The 19,331-nt window shown below is 37.5% G+C and overlaps 1 protein-coding gene across 1 annotated transcript in view; it reads right to left on the bottom strand.

Annotated features, from left to right (window-relative positions):
* The window catches only part of nalcn (sodium leak channel, non-selective), an 828,408-nt gene that overhangs the window by 49,601 nt on the left and 759,476 nt on the right, over nt 1–19,331 (bottom strand). Inside the window, exons 33-35 of the mRNA XM_039744792.1 lie at nt 3,501–3,607; nt 3,284–3,358; nt 2,022–2,141 (exon numbers count right to left, since the gene is read on the bottom strand). Of these exons, the coding sequence (XP_039600726.1) occupies nt 2,022–2,141; nt 3,284–3,358; nt 3,501–3,607 (302 nt within the window). The remainder of the gene's footprint in view (nt 1–2,021; nt 2,142–3,283; nt 3,359–3,500; nt 3,608–19,331) is intronic.

The raw sequence follows: 19,331 nt of genomic DNA, 5'->3' as shown, positions 1-19,331 counted from the left end.
CATAGTTGGTATTTAAGAAGCCAGTGTCCTGGATTTCAATCTCGTGCCCCCTTGTGGCATTTGTATGTTCGTTAACTGGTGTTTCCACATTGCCTCTTGAGGGAGTGTGGAAGTGTGCATCAGTAGATCCTAAGATGGACTTTCAAACTCCAGCCCTTACTTGTCCCTAAATTGATATAGGAGTACTTGAGAATATTATGTTACATGCTAAACCTTCTGTGTTCAAATGAATCTAGGATAAAACACTGATTAATAATTGTATATAAAATATAATATTACAGTGATCCCTCGCTATATCGCGCTTCGACTTTCGCGGCTTCACTCTATCGCGGATTTTATATGAAAGCATAACTAAATATATAACACGGATTTTTCGCTGCTTCCGGGTTCTGCGGACAATGTGTCTTTTTACTTCCTGTACATGCTTCCTCAGTTGGTTTGCCCAGTTGATTTCATACAAGGGACGCTATTGGCGGATGACTGAGAAGCTAACCAATCAGAGCACGCAGTTAAGTTCTCCTGACTGAGAAGCTAACCAATCAGAGCACGCAGTTAAGTTCCTGCCAGCTGAATGCAGTGTTAACCAGGAAGTTTCGTCTCGCTCATTCAGCATCAACGTGTTTCGCTGTGTAAAGAGTTGTGCTCTTTTGTGTTTTATCTTTGTGTATAGTCAAGCCCTTCATTATGGCTCCAAAACGATCTGCTACTGCTTTAGGGGCCGTGCCCAAGCGCAAACTGAAGATGTTAACGATTGCCGAAAAGGTAACTGTTTTGGATTTGTTGAAGGCTACGATTCTTTTTATTTAAAAAGTAGGAAAGGAATATAAGATCTACGGCCGCAGTGTCCTTTTAACTAGGGTGCAAAACGACTTGTAAGTGGATGTAATAAGGCAGTAGTCTGGATGGAATCTACTTTAGGGATTTGCATTGAAGTCTACCAGAAGAAGAAGAACAACGGCAGTGCTACACAATCGCCTGAAGTGGCTCCTTTAAGGGCTGTAACGCTCTCCTTTGTTGTGCAGTAAAATAAAACTCACTGTTATCGGACAAGTCATCGTGTCATTGTTGGTGAGTAACCATAATTAATTTTCTACTTACAGTACTTAGTACATGTACGTACGTTTAGTGTCACTGTTTTCTTGCGTTGTACGTATTTATTGCTGGTGGCCTGTCTATCGTAATGGCTGTAACATATGTGATATCGGAGACACTCAATATCTTTAAAATAATATTTAGGTTTTACTGTATATAAACAGTGTGTTTATATACATAATTTCAATGAATCTTACCTAATATCTAAGAGAATACAAAGGGATTATGCTGTATAACTCTGCGGGGAATGTTTATAAACAGTGTGGGAGAGTTTATAAGGGCTTAAAATATATAAAAATAACCATACTAACATGGTTTCTATTTCGCGGAATTTCACCTAGCGCGTTTGGGGGGTTTGGGGTCTGGAACGCAACCCCCGCAATCGAGGAGGGATTACTGTATAAGATTTTTGAAAACCATATAGAATAATTTCTTTATTTTCAACATGCCTCACAGTATATTATATCAGCTTTAGTGATCAGTTTAAAAAAATCCATTTACCGATAAGAATTTTTGGCATGTGAAAAAAGTACACATGGATAAATGTTTACAACTGAATAATGTTCAGTTATTCTAATAAAACCTGAATGAGTTTCATCATAAGTTGAAACACTCTAAATAAGAAATCTGATCAAATTCTGAAACATAAATCAAAGTATGGTTAGTTCAGTTTTAATACTAAACAGGCAACACGTAGAAACCTACCCAGGCTATTAGCATCACTGTTACAACAGTTAATTTAATGATAGTAGAACTAAATAAAAATAAATGCTTAAATATTCTTACTCTCATATTTTCTCCCCATAACTAATGCAACATTTTGTTTTTACTTATACCCAAATGTGAATCTATGTAAACAAAAGAAAGTTCTTTCTTTCATTGAACAGAGAAAAAGAGAAAGGCATGAGTTAAATATAAGCATTACATACCAATAAAGCAAAATGCAGGATTACCCAAATGACTCCAAGGGAAGTCACTAATAAATCATAACGATTTCTTCTGCTCTGCCAAAACCCAGCAGGTGACATTGCAATTAATTTCATAGTAACCTGAGACAAAACAAAATATTGTAAAGTGTATGCAAAATTCTATTTCAGTACAAGGTAGAAAATATCAATCTTGAATCATATAGTTTAACGTTTTGTTATTCAAATAAAATAATTTTTATATTGAAAAGAAAATGTCATAATTAATGAAAATTGCATTTTGTAATTATCTTTTGTGATTTGATTAGCTATCATAATTCATTGATTGGGTTACAATTAATATCTTAAGTATATAATGGCCATTGATGTGAGAAGCTTTCCAAATGGTAAATAAGCATGTTAACAGCATTAAAAGACATACTAGCAAAGGATTTTATTTTGGTGGTGATTGACAAAAGTACTACAATGCATTCATTATTACATGTTCTTCTCAAAAAAAGTATATCAATAGACGATCATTTTTGTTTGATCATTGCAATCAGAGTTGACAGCAGAGTGTGTACTGCTGATTCCTTTGGTTTTCTTTTCCTGCAGCTAATGACAAAGCAAACCAATTGCTCATGTAACAGCAGAGTTTTAATGTTGTGGAGAAAGTGGAGATGATCTGTTGCAGTTGATTAGCAACACTAAATTGGAATAATGCGGATGAGCTCGTGAGCATGAGCTGTGACACATTTACATGGCTGTTTCTTACTTGGTGCCCATTGCCACAGAGATATGCTCTATTTCCCCATGATCCTGTATTGTAAAAATCATTTCCAGAAAATCAATAAATGATCAAGCTATTGTACTAGTTCAATAACCTTCTCTATAAAGGACACAATTAACTGTTGGCCAAGCTTCATCAATGTTCATTTTGTGGTGTAATTCACAGATGTAGAGAAAGATCTATCACTGTGGAATAAACCCCATTTAAACAATCAGTCTATTTAATATTTCATCTTACCACTGAGAGGATTATCAATGAACCTGAACAAGCACTTGACTACATTTTAAGATGGATGAGCACTACTGTCTGGTTTTGATGAGCTTAGAAAGGGGTAAGAAAATATTCTTAGGAAGTTAATAATAATTGCAGCAATTGCATACACTACATATCACTAATTAATTCTAAAATCTTCTGGCCTGAGGTATCAAGTATTTTATGAAATAATTTGAACATTTTCAGTACTAAGTTATTGATAAAACAGAACACATTTTCTTACCTCTAAGACAAAAATGAAGGTAAATACAACTGACATTGTTGCCAATGGGACAGTTACAGGATCATCCACATCCCACTAAAACAAAAAACATATCCTTTAAAAGAGGTAAACCTGAAGAATGGACACATATACGTGTACAATGTTTTATCAATATATTATGTAGTAACACATTAATAATTATTGTATTCTGTAATAAGACAGAAAAAATATACTTTACCTTGACTGAAAGTAATACAGATTGAGCCAGGACAAGGACAGCAATTGTACGTTTGAAAAAGGGATGCTGAGTAATGTCATACATTTTTGCTCGGAACCCATCATTATCTGTTAAAAAATAAACATATGAATAATATTTGCCTAAATATTTTATATTTACTAGGCACTGCAAAGTTCAAAGACAGGAAAGAGAATAATTTTAAAATATTTTCTATCTCTTGCACTATGTGTACCTTCAGTGCCTTTCCTCTGTATTTGCGTGTGAGAACGTCTTTTAACTGGCGCTTGCTCTCTAGCATGTTCCATTAAAGCCCGATTCTTAGCCTCTCTATAATTTTCAGGGCAACTTTCTCACCTCCTGCCTGGTTTTACACTTTCCGTCACTGAAGGTAACTCTCTCATGGAGCACCTTTACTCCACCTTGTGCATCTCACACTTCCCCTTTCATCACATCACCAAAGCCAAACTGACCAATCATAGCAAAGCCAAACTGACCAATCAGATTACTCTGAGAGACTAGACAAACAGACTTTAGTGTTTAATTATATAGTAAATTAAAAAAAAAACATGTACAGTAGTTCTATGAACTATCCATATATTTTCAAGTTCTGCTAATTCAATCCATAATCACGAGGAGTAGTAACTTGTTGAATGAGTTTTAAGAATTGGCATATCTGCAAATGAAGTCCTAGAAAATACAAGAAGAGCAAAGAGACCATGTCAAAATAGGGACTAAACATTGAAGGGTGGTAACAATATTGGGTGCCTGCTGATATCATCTTGGTGCTACTCACATTTTAATTGTTATTATTATTATAACTTATTGGCATAACAAAAATTCATGCATTTTGAGAAAACAAAACTAAAAATGGAAGTAGGTAATGCAGCACTTGTAGTTCCAGTTCAATACAGAGCTGAACTAATTTTCCTTGGAAGCTTGCATGTCGTATCCATGTCCAAGTTGATCCCCTCTCAATAAACAGTCATAAATGAAGTGTGGGAACAACTGCCCTACTGTGTCTGTGTGTAGAACCGAGGGGAGCTGACTTTGATTTACTCAATGTACAAATCATTGATGGTGTGCATGGGACTTTTTCAGCACTTCTATTTATCAATTAGCACTTTTCATGTTAAAACTAATTTTGTTCCTAGCTAAGGAGCCATTCCAATATTTTTGCAACTGTTTTCCCCTTTTGTTACTTTTTTACCAACACCAAAAATACTTGACAAACTGTAATAGAAAACTTGTGCTCAAAGGACCAAGCAAATATCTACCAGATGTAGTATGTTTCTAACCAACAATTAAAAAAATAGATTTTTGCCTGTTTTGTTGTATGTATTCATATAGCTGTTCACTGTACTGTATAATGAGTTTTTGTGTTATGTTTTTGGTTGTTTTGCATTTGTCTCAATTTCTTATTTTCCACTTTAGTAGTATTTTGCCCAAAGGAGGGGACAAAATTGCTCTGAAAATGTTCAGACAATTGGGAAATCATTTCCATCTCCCTGACTTGGATGACCACTGGGGACCACCACAAACTACTTGGATGCTTTATCCATTTGGATTTTTCTTCAATTTTTGGATTCTTTTTCTAATTACTGAACTATTTGTTCAGAAAAAGATTGGTGCTTTTATTTATATAAAGAACAGTTAGATGGATACTCTATATACTATATGTACTGTAATGTCTCTTGAGCTATTATTCCTTTTGCATTTTGGTTCTAGTTTGATCATCTGATTTCTCTGAATCCATCTTTCTCCTCCATGTCTTGATCCTCTTTAAATCTGCCTTCAAACATGGTGATCTCCACCTCTAGGCATTACACCTTATGGGAAATAACATGTGCACCTGATGTGCAGTAAGAGGAGAGTCCATTTGTGAAAAGTAGGTACAGATAGGTTAATGTTAGCCATGAACCAAAAACAAGGCGTGCACTCTGTCCAGGGGCTTCAGCCCTAGGATTACCATGCGTCTGGGTTTACCCAGAAATGTCCACTTTTTGGGAGCCTATTGTGGAAGAATAATTTTAGGGTAACATAGTGTTAATCTTAAACAAATATCATAAAGGGTCAATAAATATCAGAAACCTTTGCAGACATATTGGGAAAACAGATAAAGGTCAAGTGAACAACAAGGTGACTAAGAGATGGCTAAAAAATCAGCAGATGTCCTGCGAATAACCAGAATGAACAATTGCTGTATGCACAGAAATTTCAAGATTGGTAGCTCAACTCAAAGGTATAAGAAGTACCAGAACATAATCTAATAGACTTTTATTTTATATAAGTCATTTGGGTGTAAACCAATGAGCCAACCAGAGTAGAATGTATGTACTGACTGGCACTGTATGTAAAGTCAATGGTTTATAAACCTCTATTTTTTGTTTCTCTGACCTTTCTGACCATACAGTAACAGACTGCTTTTGAAGAATGCTCCCTCCAAGGCATTTTGCCGAGGAGTAATTAAAAGATACAATGAACAGCTTTTCTCCTGCCTGATAAGTGATTTGTCCTGTTAGAAAATGTTTCTTTCTTTAATAAGATGTTAAATTTCTAAAACACCATCTGGGCAGATTTTACAAAACTGTCAGTTTGTCCAGGTTTTCACACAGTGGTCAATTGTTCCCAACCATGTGCATATTTTTCAATTCACATCCTTTTTCCAAGTTTCACCTTCCATATAATTCTTGTGAACACTGGCCCGGACACACACAGACGGACAACATAGTTCCACCCAACACACGTTTATTTATACAATATGTACAGTTCAGTGCACTCACAAACCCCAGTGCCTCCAGCACCGATTCCCCCAATGTCCAGGCCACACAGTCCTGTGCCTCTCTTTCTCCTGGCCGCCTCCAGTCCTCACTCCAGCTCCGTCCTCTTCCACCCGACTTCCACCAATGACTGGAGGGAGGCGGCCCCTTTTATAGGAACCCGGATGGGCTCCAGCTGCTTCCCGGCAATCTCCCGCGGACACCCCCCCGTGTGGCGGAAGTGCCAGCTGCGCACCCGGAAGCCATCCGGGTGTCCCCTGTCGTCCCCTGAAGTGCTGGGCTCCAGGGTTCCTCAGGCCCCCAATACAACCAGGGCGATCGCCCCCTTGCGGTCTGGAGGAGGCACAAGCCCTCCTCTGGTCCTCCTGGGCGTCCCACATGGGATACTCCGGCATCAGGGTGCCGCCTGGCGGTGGCCACGGGTCCCTACAGGGCTGGGCTTCCAAGCCCTGTACCCGAGGCCCCCAATATAACCAGGACGGACACCCCCTCGTGGTCTGGAAGAGGCACAAGCCCTCCTCTGGTCCTCCTGGGGACCACAATATATGTATACACATATATATATACGCACACGCATACACACATATATATATATAGCAAAATACCCGCGCTTCGCAGCGGAGTAGTGTGTTAAAGAAGCAATGAAAAAGAAAAGGAAACATTTTGAAAATAATGTAACATGATTGTCAATGTAATTGTTTTGTCACTGTTATGAGTGATGAGTGTTGCTGTCATATATATATATATATATATATATATATGTGGATGTATATATTTATATATATGTGGATGTATATGTATATATGTGTGTGTGTGTGTATATATGTGTATATGTTTATATGTATAGATATGTATATGTATATATATATATGTTTATATGTGTATGTGTGTGTATTACACATATAAACATATACAGTATATATATATATATACATACATATATATATATATATATATATATATATATATATATACACATACATATGCATATGCATACACACACAAATACATATATATATAAACATATATATACATACATATCTACATATATACATACACACACAACTATCGTATATGTTCAAGTTCTATTTAAATTTTAAATAGAAGGAATTTTTATTTAGTCGACAGAATATTATTCCAGAATAAATCAACTCAAACCTTAAATAAGTTATAATATTTTGCTCTCCATAAAAATATATCCTGTCTAAATTATACAAGTTAGAAATAAAGTAAATGTTAAAAGAACAAACATTCAAATTTCTTTACTCTTATGTAATTTTATATAAAAATAAACTTAAATTTTAAATATCCCAAAAGATTTTGCTCTCCATAAAAATACATCCTGTCAAAATTATACAAATTCAGATATGAACATGCTGCATAACAAAACCTGGAAATATAAATAAAATGTGTTCTTTTCAGCAATAACAAATCAAATCATTCAGTTGTCTTTGCTCTTATGTTATTTTATCAGAGCTGGACGCCTGGCATCTTTTTTTGGCAACAAGTTCGTTTATGTTTGCTGTGAGGTTCTGTGTTGTGGAGATTCTCAGGATGGACTGCAGGTGCTCATCAGTGCGGCGACTCCTGTGTGCTGTTTTGTTAGTCTTCTTGACTGAGAAGAGCTTCTCACACAGATATGTGCTACCAAACATACACAAGGTTCGAGCCGCATGTAGACGGAGCTGGAGCATTTCTGCGGGAATGGAGTGAATAAACTGTGCGGGCCGTGCAGTATCGTACTTTGCCTTCAGTGTGCCGTTACACTGCAGCTCAGTCACCTCCATCTGAATCTGCACAGGTGCAGTTTCCACATCGACGGCAAATGGGTTGCGAAACAACTCAAAATTCTTTTTTTGTTCTTCAAAGTCACCAAAGCGCCGTGCAAACTCAGTGCGCAGTGCGCTCAGTTTATCAGCAAAGTGCGTATTTGGGAACACCGTTGTGCCGACTTGGTTCAACATTACTTGGCAACAGGGAAAGTGGGGCAAGTTGCACTGGTGCATTTGTGTCTCCCATAAAAGTAGTTTCACTTGAAATCACTTTGTGATTTTGCACGGGTTAAAACGTCTGCTGAAGTGTCAGATTCTTCTTTAACTCTTCTGCTTTCTGTATCTTGTGCATTGCATTCAGGTCTTTCAGGTTATCTTGATGTTTTGTCTCATAGTGCCGTCTTAGATTAAATTCTGTAATTATAGCCACATTAGCTCCACAAATGAGACACACGGGTTTACCGGCAATGTCAGTAAACATATCTCAGCCTCCCATCGGTTTTTAAAGGCTCTATGTTCAGAATCACCTTTTCTCTTCGGCATCGTGTGGGCTAGCTTCGCAATAACTTGCAGCATCATAAGCTAGACTTGATTAACGCGTTAAGTGTTCGGCAAGGCAGCTGAAGCGCTGCATTATGGGATCTGTAGTTTATTGTGTTACCAGCGCTTCATATCCCCGGGCCATTAATAACAATAATATATAAAATGATCTCGGGGCGGATATAATTACACACTGGGCCGGATGTGGCCTGCGGGCCTTGAGTTTGACACATATGGACTAAATAGAACTTGAAAAGATATATTTTTTTCAAATGTGATCGCGCAATTCAGATCAAGTTGACACGCACTACAGTACATCGAGCTAGCGTGCTATTGTTGTTTTGCCTGTGTGCCTCAATAAGTCATCCTCCCCTTGCTCGTACTTTTTTACCGTTCATCTAAAGTATAAATAAATAAAATAAATAAAGAATAAAGTATCCATTATTCATAAAGCTACAATTGGTGATCTGTCTTTCTGCGTTAACCGCATATTTTTTCATACGTCTCAAACCAAGGGGATGCGAGGCTAAAATGTATCGGGAAGCGCGCGTACATACTCATTGCATCCCCTCTCGGGAATCGAACCTCGGTGCTAGAGGCGAAGCCTCTACTATTGCGCCACGGCGTGTGGTTTGTCTATTTGAGCGTAGCAGTGTAATTCGTTTTTTGTTCAGCACTCTTTGGAACTGTTGCTTTTTGACTGCGCACTGCGTCAGTTCACGTGAGCCGCTGAATATGGTTTTATATGTCACTCGCTCGCTTCTAATTGTTTCGCTGCCTTCTTAATTATAGTGTATAATGCATGTTTTCTTCAGCGCTTTTTGTCGCTCTTCCTGGTTTTCTACGTAATGCGTGATTATGTGGGAAGCGTGATGATGTCACATGAAACTCCGCCCCCCACGACTTTCGAGCTCAACTCCATTACAGTAAATGTAGAAAAATAGCTTTTAGTTATGACCATTACGCGTAGAATTTACTTTTGTATGTAAGCTGTAAGGAATGAGCCTGCCAAATTTCAGCCTTCTACCTACACAGGAAGTTGGAGAATTAGTGATGAGTGTGTGAGTGAGTGAGTGAGTCAGTGAGGGCTTTGCCTTTTATTAGTATAGATACAAAGTGTCACCGAGCTGTCTTTCGTATGTTTCTACATAACTTAATTGTTTTTTATTTTTTTTACTTTTATGGACATGAACATCATGTCTCCTTCTCACTTTGATTTCACAGAGCAGGAGAAGTAAGCTTTTTTGACTAAGGTTTGAGTAAGATGCCTCCCAGCTGCAGAGACAAATAAGAAGCTAGACGGTTAGACTATAATGAGATCATCCCTTGCATTTTGGTACAATAGGGGACTCACCTTGCACAGTGATGAAAAAATAAACAATAACATTGCTACAGTATTGAATAAATAAAGAATATTACTACTAGTGGTATAAATAAATAAATACATATCTAACATGGAACCCTTCTTATATGGTAACTAGGCTGACCCGCCTTTTAAGGCGACCGACTTTTAAGTTGACCACTTCTTAAGGCAATTCAATATGTAGATCAATTTGATATTTTATACAAACTCATTAATTTGGTTATATTGCATTTGAGCGGTATTACTTTAATACTCGTTTCTGTTATTTTTGTGATGAAATTTAAACTTTTTTTCTATATTGAGGTCACCCTTTTGAATCCCCCTGATATTTACTACGCGGTGAGGCATTTGTACTCCATCAACATATTAATTATTTCCAGAGACATAATTTTGTCTATTTTTCCAGTGCATCGCGCACAAAAGCAAGGGAACGATGGGAGCAGCAGAACTCTGCTCACATCATGTCGCTTTGTACCGCAAGCTGTAAGTAGTAAGTCTGTGATAAGCGGAATACCGCTACGCTTTCCAATCACGGGACGGAAGGACAATTCTGACCGCTTTTATATAGTAAGAAAGAAGAAGAAGATATCGCACAGTCTAGAGTAGAAAATCATCTTTTACCTGGAAAAACAAAACTACAAATCCCACCATGCATTGCAAAATGGACAGGGCATGTGTGAAACTCCGCACCTGCGTAGCACTCACGGGATGGAAGGACAATCCCGACCGCTTTTATATAGAAGGATACTCCACTATCCAATTCTGTCAATATCTCAGTTCACCCCATCCTGTGTCCTGCAATGTCGTGTACTTGCTTCAGCATGCATGACAAAGAAGAAGAAAAACGTCAAAAAGCCCTATTTCTCAAGTTACAAAAATGTACTGTATGAAATGCACTATTTTATCAGTGTGGGAACATTTAAAAAGGATTGAACTGTGGTAAGACATTCATCGATCTATCCAGTTTCTAAATTCTCTTAATTTATCACAAGATTGTGGGTAGCTAGAATGTATCCTGGCAGCAACAGCCTACATGACACACCAGCTTGCACATCAACACACTTGTAAGGGGTCAATTTAGAGTAGCTAATCAGCTTTAAATGTGAGAAGAAACTGGCATCCTCAAAGAAAATCCACTCTGACGCAGAAAAAATATGCAAGCTTCACACAGTCAGTGGCCAAAGAGCTGCAATTTTCAAAGTGAGGGTCATGGAGCTGTGAGACAGCAACACAAACCACTGGGGGCATCATGTTGATTGAAATAAAACATACAGCTAAGGAAAAAATCAAATATATTTTTTTATGACATTTCATTATTGAAAAGGTCAGTAGAATGCCATAGAGTATTTAAAATATTCAAGTCATATTAAACCATATAAGATTAAAGAAAGGAAAAAAACTAATTTCTAGAACTATACACTTACTCTAGAGCCTTCAAAAAATGTTAATTACACTGTATATTTGAAAATTTAAATTGTTCTTTATAAGGTCACTTCAAAATGGGAAAAATCCAAAAGACTATAAGCTACCTAATATATAAATATGTAGATTGTGCTATTCCTTGTAACTGAAAGCAATTGTTTTCGATTTATCATAACATGCATTACCAGTAAATTAATGGATGAGATTATAAAATAAAAAAGCAGCTCTCCAGTATGATTTTTTAAAAATTGATGACTTATTAGAAAGTAACAACAATATCTGAGACCAGAAAAGATTAACTCCTGTAACTTTAATAAATATTCAGTCAGCTAATCATCAAACTACTGTACAGGGGTTAATCTACAAACTTTAACAGAAATGTTTATAGAGAGAAAGCGAGTCGTGGTTCAAAGATTTGTTTGAATTAATAGACATTGGACATCACCATAAATGAACTAGACACAAAATTAGAAGGATCAGTAAAATCTGCGTAAATGGACCAGGTTTTAGATTTTTTACAGATGTATTGCAAGTTCACACAATATAAATGACTAAAAAGTTCTTCTTTTCTTGAAATATAAAGTGAAAAATAAGCATTAAGGCAGAAAGTGCTCTTTATTAAGCACATATTATTAGGTGAATTCAAAGGTTGATACATTAAAGTGCTTTGAGGAGCAAAGGTCAACAGAAGTTTTATTAAAGCTATGTAAGTGTATAATGCACTTGTTACACCATATCATAAAAGCTGTGTTTTATACTCTGCATGTCCACTTACATGTGAATTGATTATTTCTTTATTGTCTTTCTTTATTTAAATCCTGCTACTTTGGTCCCACAGTAATCTCTACTCATGCTCCATTAATTATAATAAACCAAAAGAGGCCTAGGGGACAACTGGTGATTTAATTCTCTTATTATTAGACAATGGCACTGTTCAACATGTATCTGCACAGATTAATTTCTTTATGGAAACAATTTCACTCTAGAGATTTCTGCAGCAATTTCTATGAATTTCTCAACGAATAGTTAAGAGCTGAAATAATATCTCATTCTGTGCATATGTTAAAGAAAAATACTGCTAGCACTGGAAACCGGGGCATCACAAAGTTTCTTTTTTCTTGTGTGTCAAATCCACAGAGGATACATGTAAAAAAATCAACCTTTAATTACCATCATGACTCAACCTGTTTATTGTTTTTTTATTTTCACCACTGCTGTTCTCCATGTGTAAACATAAGTTGCAAGTAAATATATGTATTTTCAGTTGATTTAGTGTGGGAAGAACTCCTGGTCCAAGAGATTATGATATGCTAACGCCCACCAGAGTATGGAAGCGTATTAGGGCCACGGAGAAGAAAAAAAAAAATACAGACACAGTGAAGAAAAAAGTGTATGTCAAAAATAAAGTCGACATGTTGACTTTATTCTCAACATTTTAACTTTAATTTCGAAGTTTATGTTGACTTTATTCTTTTAGTTTATTTTGTCATTAAAGTAGAACATAGTAAACATCATTTTAAAATCAATATTTAATTTGCTAGATTTTCTCAAACCCCGTCATAAGTAATGTAGCACATTAAATGCTTTGTGTTAAGTGTTCCCTGACCCATGTTACTCGGTACATGCTTCTTAAAGTGATTTCCTCTTTTCCTCTCTTCAACTTTATTCTCGACATACACTTTTTTTTCTTCACTGTGTCCATATTTTTTTTTCTTCTCCGTGGCCCTAATACGCTTCCATACCTGAGAGAGTAACCATGGAGCACACTGCCTTTTTTCCCCCATGCATTGTGCCTACGTGACCACACGGTAATACCCGAACTATTCTGAACTGACGTTTGAACTGTTTTGTGTTTTTTTGTATCTCACACCCCCATACACCTTTATCATAAGAGCATCCCTTAAATACAATGGAGCATTCAATCAGAAAAAAATACGAAGCTGGTTGTAAATTAAAAGTCATTGAAGTAGCAAAAGAAATTGGTAACTGTGCTGTTGCAACAAAATTCAGTGTGTCTGAGAAACTGATGAGAGATTAAAGGAAGCAAGGACATGTAAAAAAAAATGTGTCATATTTTTAAACAGGCGTATAAGTCAGGGTCTGATTTTATGATCAATTTTTTGGTGCTTGTAGTGACAGCATGGATGTACTGTATATAGCATAAATTATTCATGCATATGTGAAGCAGTTAGGGCAACACTGTAAAGTGTGAGATGGAGTACACTTAGTTTGCATATGTACAATGCAAATTGTTGCACAGATTTAGTAGTGATCGAAACCTAACATTGCTGCTACAGCTCAAGCCCACAAAGTACTATGGGTCATTGGGAAAAAAAAATATTAATCTGAGCCGGTCGTATGGTAAATATTCAAGGAAAATTTCAGTGAATAAGCTCATTGACAAATTCAGGAAATTGACTGCAAAAATGAAATGGTGAATTTCATCGATTGGCACAATTTAGTATATACTGTATGTAGCAGTGTGCTTCTGTATGCAGACATAAGCTTTCATGGTTGAAAAAACTAAAGAGTGTGGAAGAAATAGAGCTATACTTCAATATCACTACAAACTCCGGCGAACCCTTATCAACCCTCACTCTGTTCATCACAGTGCAGCCATAGAAATTCAGAAAGCCACAGCAAAGCAATCATTATAAATGCTATACAAAGAAGTAGTTTGGTTATTTTTAAAAAGTTACAATTGGCTACTAGTTTATAGCAAAAAACATGGATATAGCATACTTAAGTCAGTCAATTTGCTTGGTCTATCTACAAGCCAAGAACATACCCTGTTGAATAAATGGAGTGAGTGTACTGTCTCCTGTAGCAGCACAGGCAAAGACAGTGTTGTTCAGCAAACTTCAATAAAATTATAAGTGTAGGGAGTCAGGCCTGTGAGAAAACATGCATTGCGGAGTCTGTGCAGGGTTGGAGCTATATGTCTGCTGGAGCAGCATAAAAGATGTTTAGACTGAAACGGAAGAAAAGACACAAGGAACAGTAATGTTGGAATCTCCTATACTTATCGAGCCTCTCCCAAATCTGACAGTAGAGAAACCTTTGGAAGAAAATGGTGTCTCCCGAGGGCTACAGCAGGAGCTGGATAGGGTCAATCACAAAGAGCTAAATAAACAGTTTCTCCAAGTACAGTTAAGTTCTGCTGGGGTCTGTTTCAGTCCTTCCTCCACCACATTTTGGGTTGTTACATTAATATTTACAAAGATTCAAAAGTGCACAAAGAAGTCTTAACAATTTACCATGGATGAATGCAGGAGAAATACAAATCTTATACAAATATATTTAAATTCAGTTTGTGTTTTGTGTACTTTTGACATAATCTATATGGGTGGTTCAATTTTCTTTTATAGGTTTCAGTTTCAAAAAGTGGGATTGAGAAGGTTAATGGGGGTTATTTGCATAAATTGTGGCATTCTATGATTTCTTTTTCTCCACTTTAAACAGTTAATAATGTAATAAAATAATAATGTTTTGTGCAGTCTTACTATTAATTACTGTTGTAATCCACTTGATTACTAAAGCACAATTAGATCAAAATGCAGCAGTAAGAATCATAACTGGGACTAGAAAATATGACCACACAACTGCAATTCATAAATTAGAGCATTGATTTCTAGATGTGAACATTGTTATTTATCAATAATTGAGCTAATCATTGTAATCTGCTTTCAAGTTTTTATTTTTTCTCATGGTGGCACTTAGCATTACTGCTGATTGATCAAGACAGACTTCCTGGTTTTAGAATGCAACCGCTGAAGAGATGAAAGGCATTCATATAAACAGTAACAAATGCAGCATGAAGCTTTGTATGTTTTTCTGCAAAATACACTGATGAATGGTCAGGCTGGTGGACAGTTCCTCGCCTTTTCCTTCTTTAACAATTCAATTTTGTTGTTTTTCACATTTCTGTAAGGCTTTGTCTTACCATAATTACAATTAAATATTTAAATATAGTAAAAGTAACTGCCCCCTTGTTAAAAAATAACCTAACTGTGGTGTATCACACCTGAGTTCAATTTCCGTAGCCACCCCTAGGCCTGATTACTGCCACACCTGTTTCAATCAAGAAATCACTTAAATAGGAGCTGCCTGACACAGAGAAGTAGACTAAAAGCACCTCAAAAGCTAGACATCATGCCAAGATCCAAAGAAATTCAGGAACAAATGAGAACAGAAGTAATTGAGATCTATCAGTCTGGTTTAATCCATTGAAAGTTATTCAACAGAAGCAAGTACTGCAATTTGAAAAAAATGTTTTACCAAGAGTATTTGAATGCTGGAACAAAAAACCACTCTGCATGAGGCACAGGGACTGTAAAGGTCATTGAAGAAATGGTGAAATCAAGGATACATTTAGTTGCAAATCTTTTTAAAGCTTAGATTTGCAGAAGTTAAAATATATTTAATCTTTAACATTACACAATATTTTCCAATATAGTTCAAAGAAACAATAACCTTTTTTAATTTAAAGTATTCTATTAAAAACTTAATAAACTGGAACAGTAGTAGATCTTATGATAAAGGCTTCCTTGAAAATGCACCAAACCATTATATAGAGAATTAGAAACAGGAGGGCTGGCTAAGCAGAATCTAAGGACAATGCTTCATTGTTGGAGTAGTATTGCACATGTAATAAGTGGTGCTTTGTTTCTAACCAAAGACATTCATCAGACAATGTTTACATAGAAGATACAAGAGACGCCCACAAACAATCAACTCCAACTTAATCCCCCCATCCTACATGGCACACACTTCCTTATCATCATGGGGTATCAGAAGATACAGCATATATCCTATCCAGATCAGGCATCAAAATTGTGCACAAGCCTACATACACTCTGTGCACAGTCATTTTTAATGCTAAAAGCAAGAAATCAGCAGCAGACACACAGAACTACAGTGTACCATGTGATTTATGCCCAGCTGTATGTGTAGGACAAACATCGAAAACACTCACCCCACATATACAGGAACATTGAAATGCAGTCAAAAGGTAGGACCCACGATCTCTGATTTACACACATACAGTTTTGACCGAACATATTTAAACAGGTCTCAGTGAAAGTCAAATTCATAGCTAATACTAAAAGTTAGTGGCACGGGGGCATGGTGGCGCAGTGGTAGTGCTGCTGCCTCGCAATAAGGAGACCTGAGTTCGCTTCCGGGGTCCTCCCTGCGTAGAGTTTGCATGTTCTCCCCGTGTCTGCGTGGGCTTCCTCCCACAGTCCAAAGACATGCAGGTTAGGTGGATTGGCGATTCTAAATTGGCCCTAGCGTGTGCTTGGTGTGTGGGTGTGTTTGTGTGTGTCCTGCGGTGGGTTGGCACCCTGCCCAGGATTGGTTTCTGCCTTGTGCCCTGTGTTGGCTGGGATTGGCTCCAGCAGACCCCCGTGACCTTGTGTTCGGATTCAGCGGGTTGGAAAATGGATGGATGGATACTAAAAGTGCCAGAAAAATGGCTGAAACATGGCTATGCAATGAAAATGACATTAACAGACATTTGGACATGAACCTAGCATATGCAGGCTTGAAAAGAAGAACATGCAAATAATAAATAAGACTTTATGACCAATACTCTTCGAACCCTGCCTCATCAATCCACTCCTGCACACATCCACCTACACCCCCATCCTTATTTTCTATATATTGTCTTGGATTTGTGTACTGTAAGTCTAATGATTTTCTTCTGATAATGATTCCTGATAGGAGTCAAAAGCTTAGGAATCAAAACTATTTTAGGATAAGTTATTCATTATCTCATCTTTTGGATTTCTAGCTACAAATATGCAAACCGTATCATAAACCTTATACACTATACTAATAAAAGGCAAAGCCCTCACTGACTGACTCACTCACTCACTCACTCACTCACTCATCACTAATTCTCCAACTTCCCTGAAATTTGGCAGGCTTATTCCTTACAGCTTACTTACAAAAGTTAAGCAGGTTTCATTTCGAAATTCTACATGTAACGGTCATAGCGGTTGATAATGGTCGACAGCGTCCACCATGTTGAACTTCCTTATTTATGGCCCCATCTTCATGAAATTTGGTAGGCGGTTTCCCTGTGCTAACCGAAACCGGTGTACGTACTTATTTCGATTGTATGACGCCACTATCGGCCGTCCTATTGAACTTTCCAATGTCACTAATTTGCCAACTTCCCGTGTAGGTAGAAGGCTGACTCCATCTTCACGAAATTTGGTAGGTGGCTTCCCTGAACTAACCAAAACCAACGTACGTACTTATTTCGGTGGTATGACGCCTCTGTCGGCCGCCATATTGAACTTTCCAACGTCACTAATTCTCCAACTTCCCGTGTAGGTAGAAGGCTGAAATTTGGCAGGCTCATTCCTTACAGCTTACTTACAAAAGTTAAGCAGGTTTCATTTCGAAATTCTACGCGTAACGGTCATAAAGGTCAACAACGTCCGCCATGTTGAACTTTCTTATTCATGGCCCCATCTTCACGAAATTTGGTAGGCGGCTTCCTGCGTTAACCGAAACCAATGTATGTACTTATTTCGGTGGTATGACGCCACTGTCAGCCACCGTATTGAACTTTCCGATGTCACTAATTCTCCAACTTCCCGTGTAGGTAGAAGGCTGAAATCTAGTACTTATTTCAGTGGTATGATGCCACTGTCGGCCACCATATTGAACTTTTCAACGGTCTTTGTTACTTATGGACCCATCTTTAAGAAATTTGGTACGCGGGTTCCCAACGCTAACTGAATCCTACATATCCTACATATATACGTCCATAGCTTGCAGCTCGGTCACCGTGTGAGGCGGCGTTGGGTCCCCCATCCCAACGCCTCCCACATTGTTGGCTGCCTGCCTATATGAGGTCGTCCGTCGCTCCAGTCTCTACATTCACGTCTCCCTGCTGATAACTATAGCCTTTTTATTTAATCCACGGCTTCTCCGCTGTTTTATTGTTTTTTTATTACGATTATAGTTATTGTTTAGGCATTTTAGACTTACTTTACATTGTTCAGGTACCCATTTCCTTTATCATTCCAACCGTACCCCCATTAACATGTCTATCGAGGTGATCACCATTGATCAAAGAACTGTCACTTACCGAGTGGTTTCCATGCCCAGAGATGGCACCTGCCTTTTCCATTATCTGTTATATATTGCACGACCATATCAGGCTCACTCTTGATATCTGGAGGAACATTGTGTCTTATGTATTGAATGACTGGGACAGGTTCAAGGTTTGGACTGATGGCGGTACAGGAGATAATTATACTACACAGGAGCACTATAAGAGTGAAATGCTTAAGCCCTTCACCTATGGTTCTGCATGTGAGTTGATGGGTGCCGGTGAATTGTTCGGTTGTCGCTTTCAAGTGTACCGAAATGGCCAAATATTTTACACCTTTTGACACCCGCCAATGCCTCTTAAACATCTTAGATTGACAGGTGACGATTTCAGTAGTAGACACTTTGATGTTTATGAATGTTTAAACTCTCAAAAGCTGGATGTGAAGTTATCGATGAAACCGGTTGTATACTTACAACGCTTGACAGATGCCGAATGTCTCTTCAACACAAGTCCTACAAATACTGTCGTAATTGAAACAAACCATGAAACTCAAACCGATTATGACAGCAGCAATCCAAGCTGTGAGATTTGAAACAAGATACTGTTCACATGGCCAACTGTACGTTGCATGCTCAAGAGTAAGCTCAGTGCACAGCTTGGTCATATTACAACCGGAGGGCCGAACGCACAATGTGGTATACAAAGAGATCCTTAACAAATAATTATTGGTTATTTTCCCTCAGTTTAAAAAGGTTTAATTTTCTTCTTAATAAAAATTTTAAGGCAGTACTTCGCCGCTGCGAAGCGTGGGTATTTTGTGCTGTAAAATGCAATTTCAATTATAGAGTTTTTCTCTTGTCTGGCATTTGTTTAACATTAAACTTA

This window comes from Polypterus senegalus, chromosome 2, assembly GCF_016835505.1.
Source record: "Polypterus senegalus isolate Bchr_013 chromosome 2, ASM1683550v1, whole genome shotgun sequence".
In the NCBI taxonomy this organism is placed as follows: Eukaryota; Metazoa; Chordata; class Cladistia; order Polypteriformes; family Polypteridae; genus Polypterus; species Polypterus senegalus.
The sequence above is the reverse complement of the archived record's forward strand: the minus strand, read 5'-3'. Positions and strand labels throughout refer to the sequence as shown.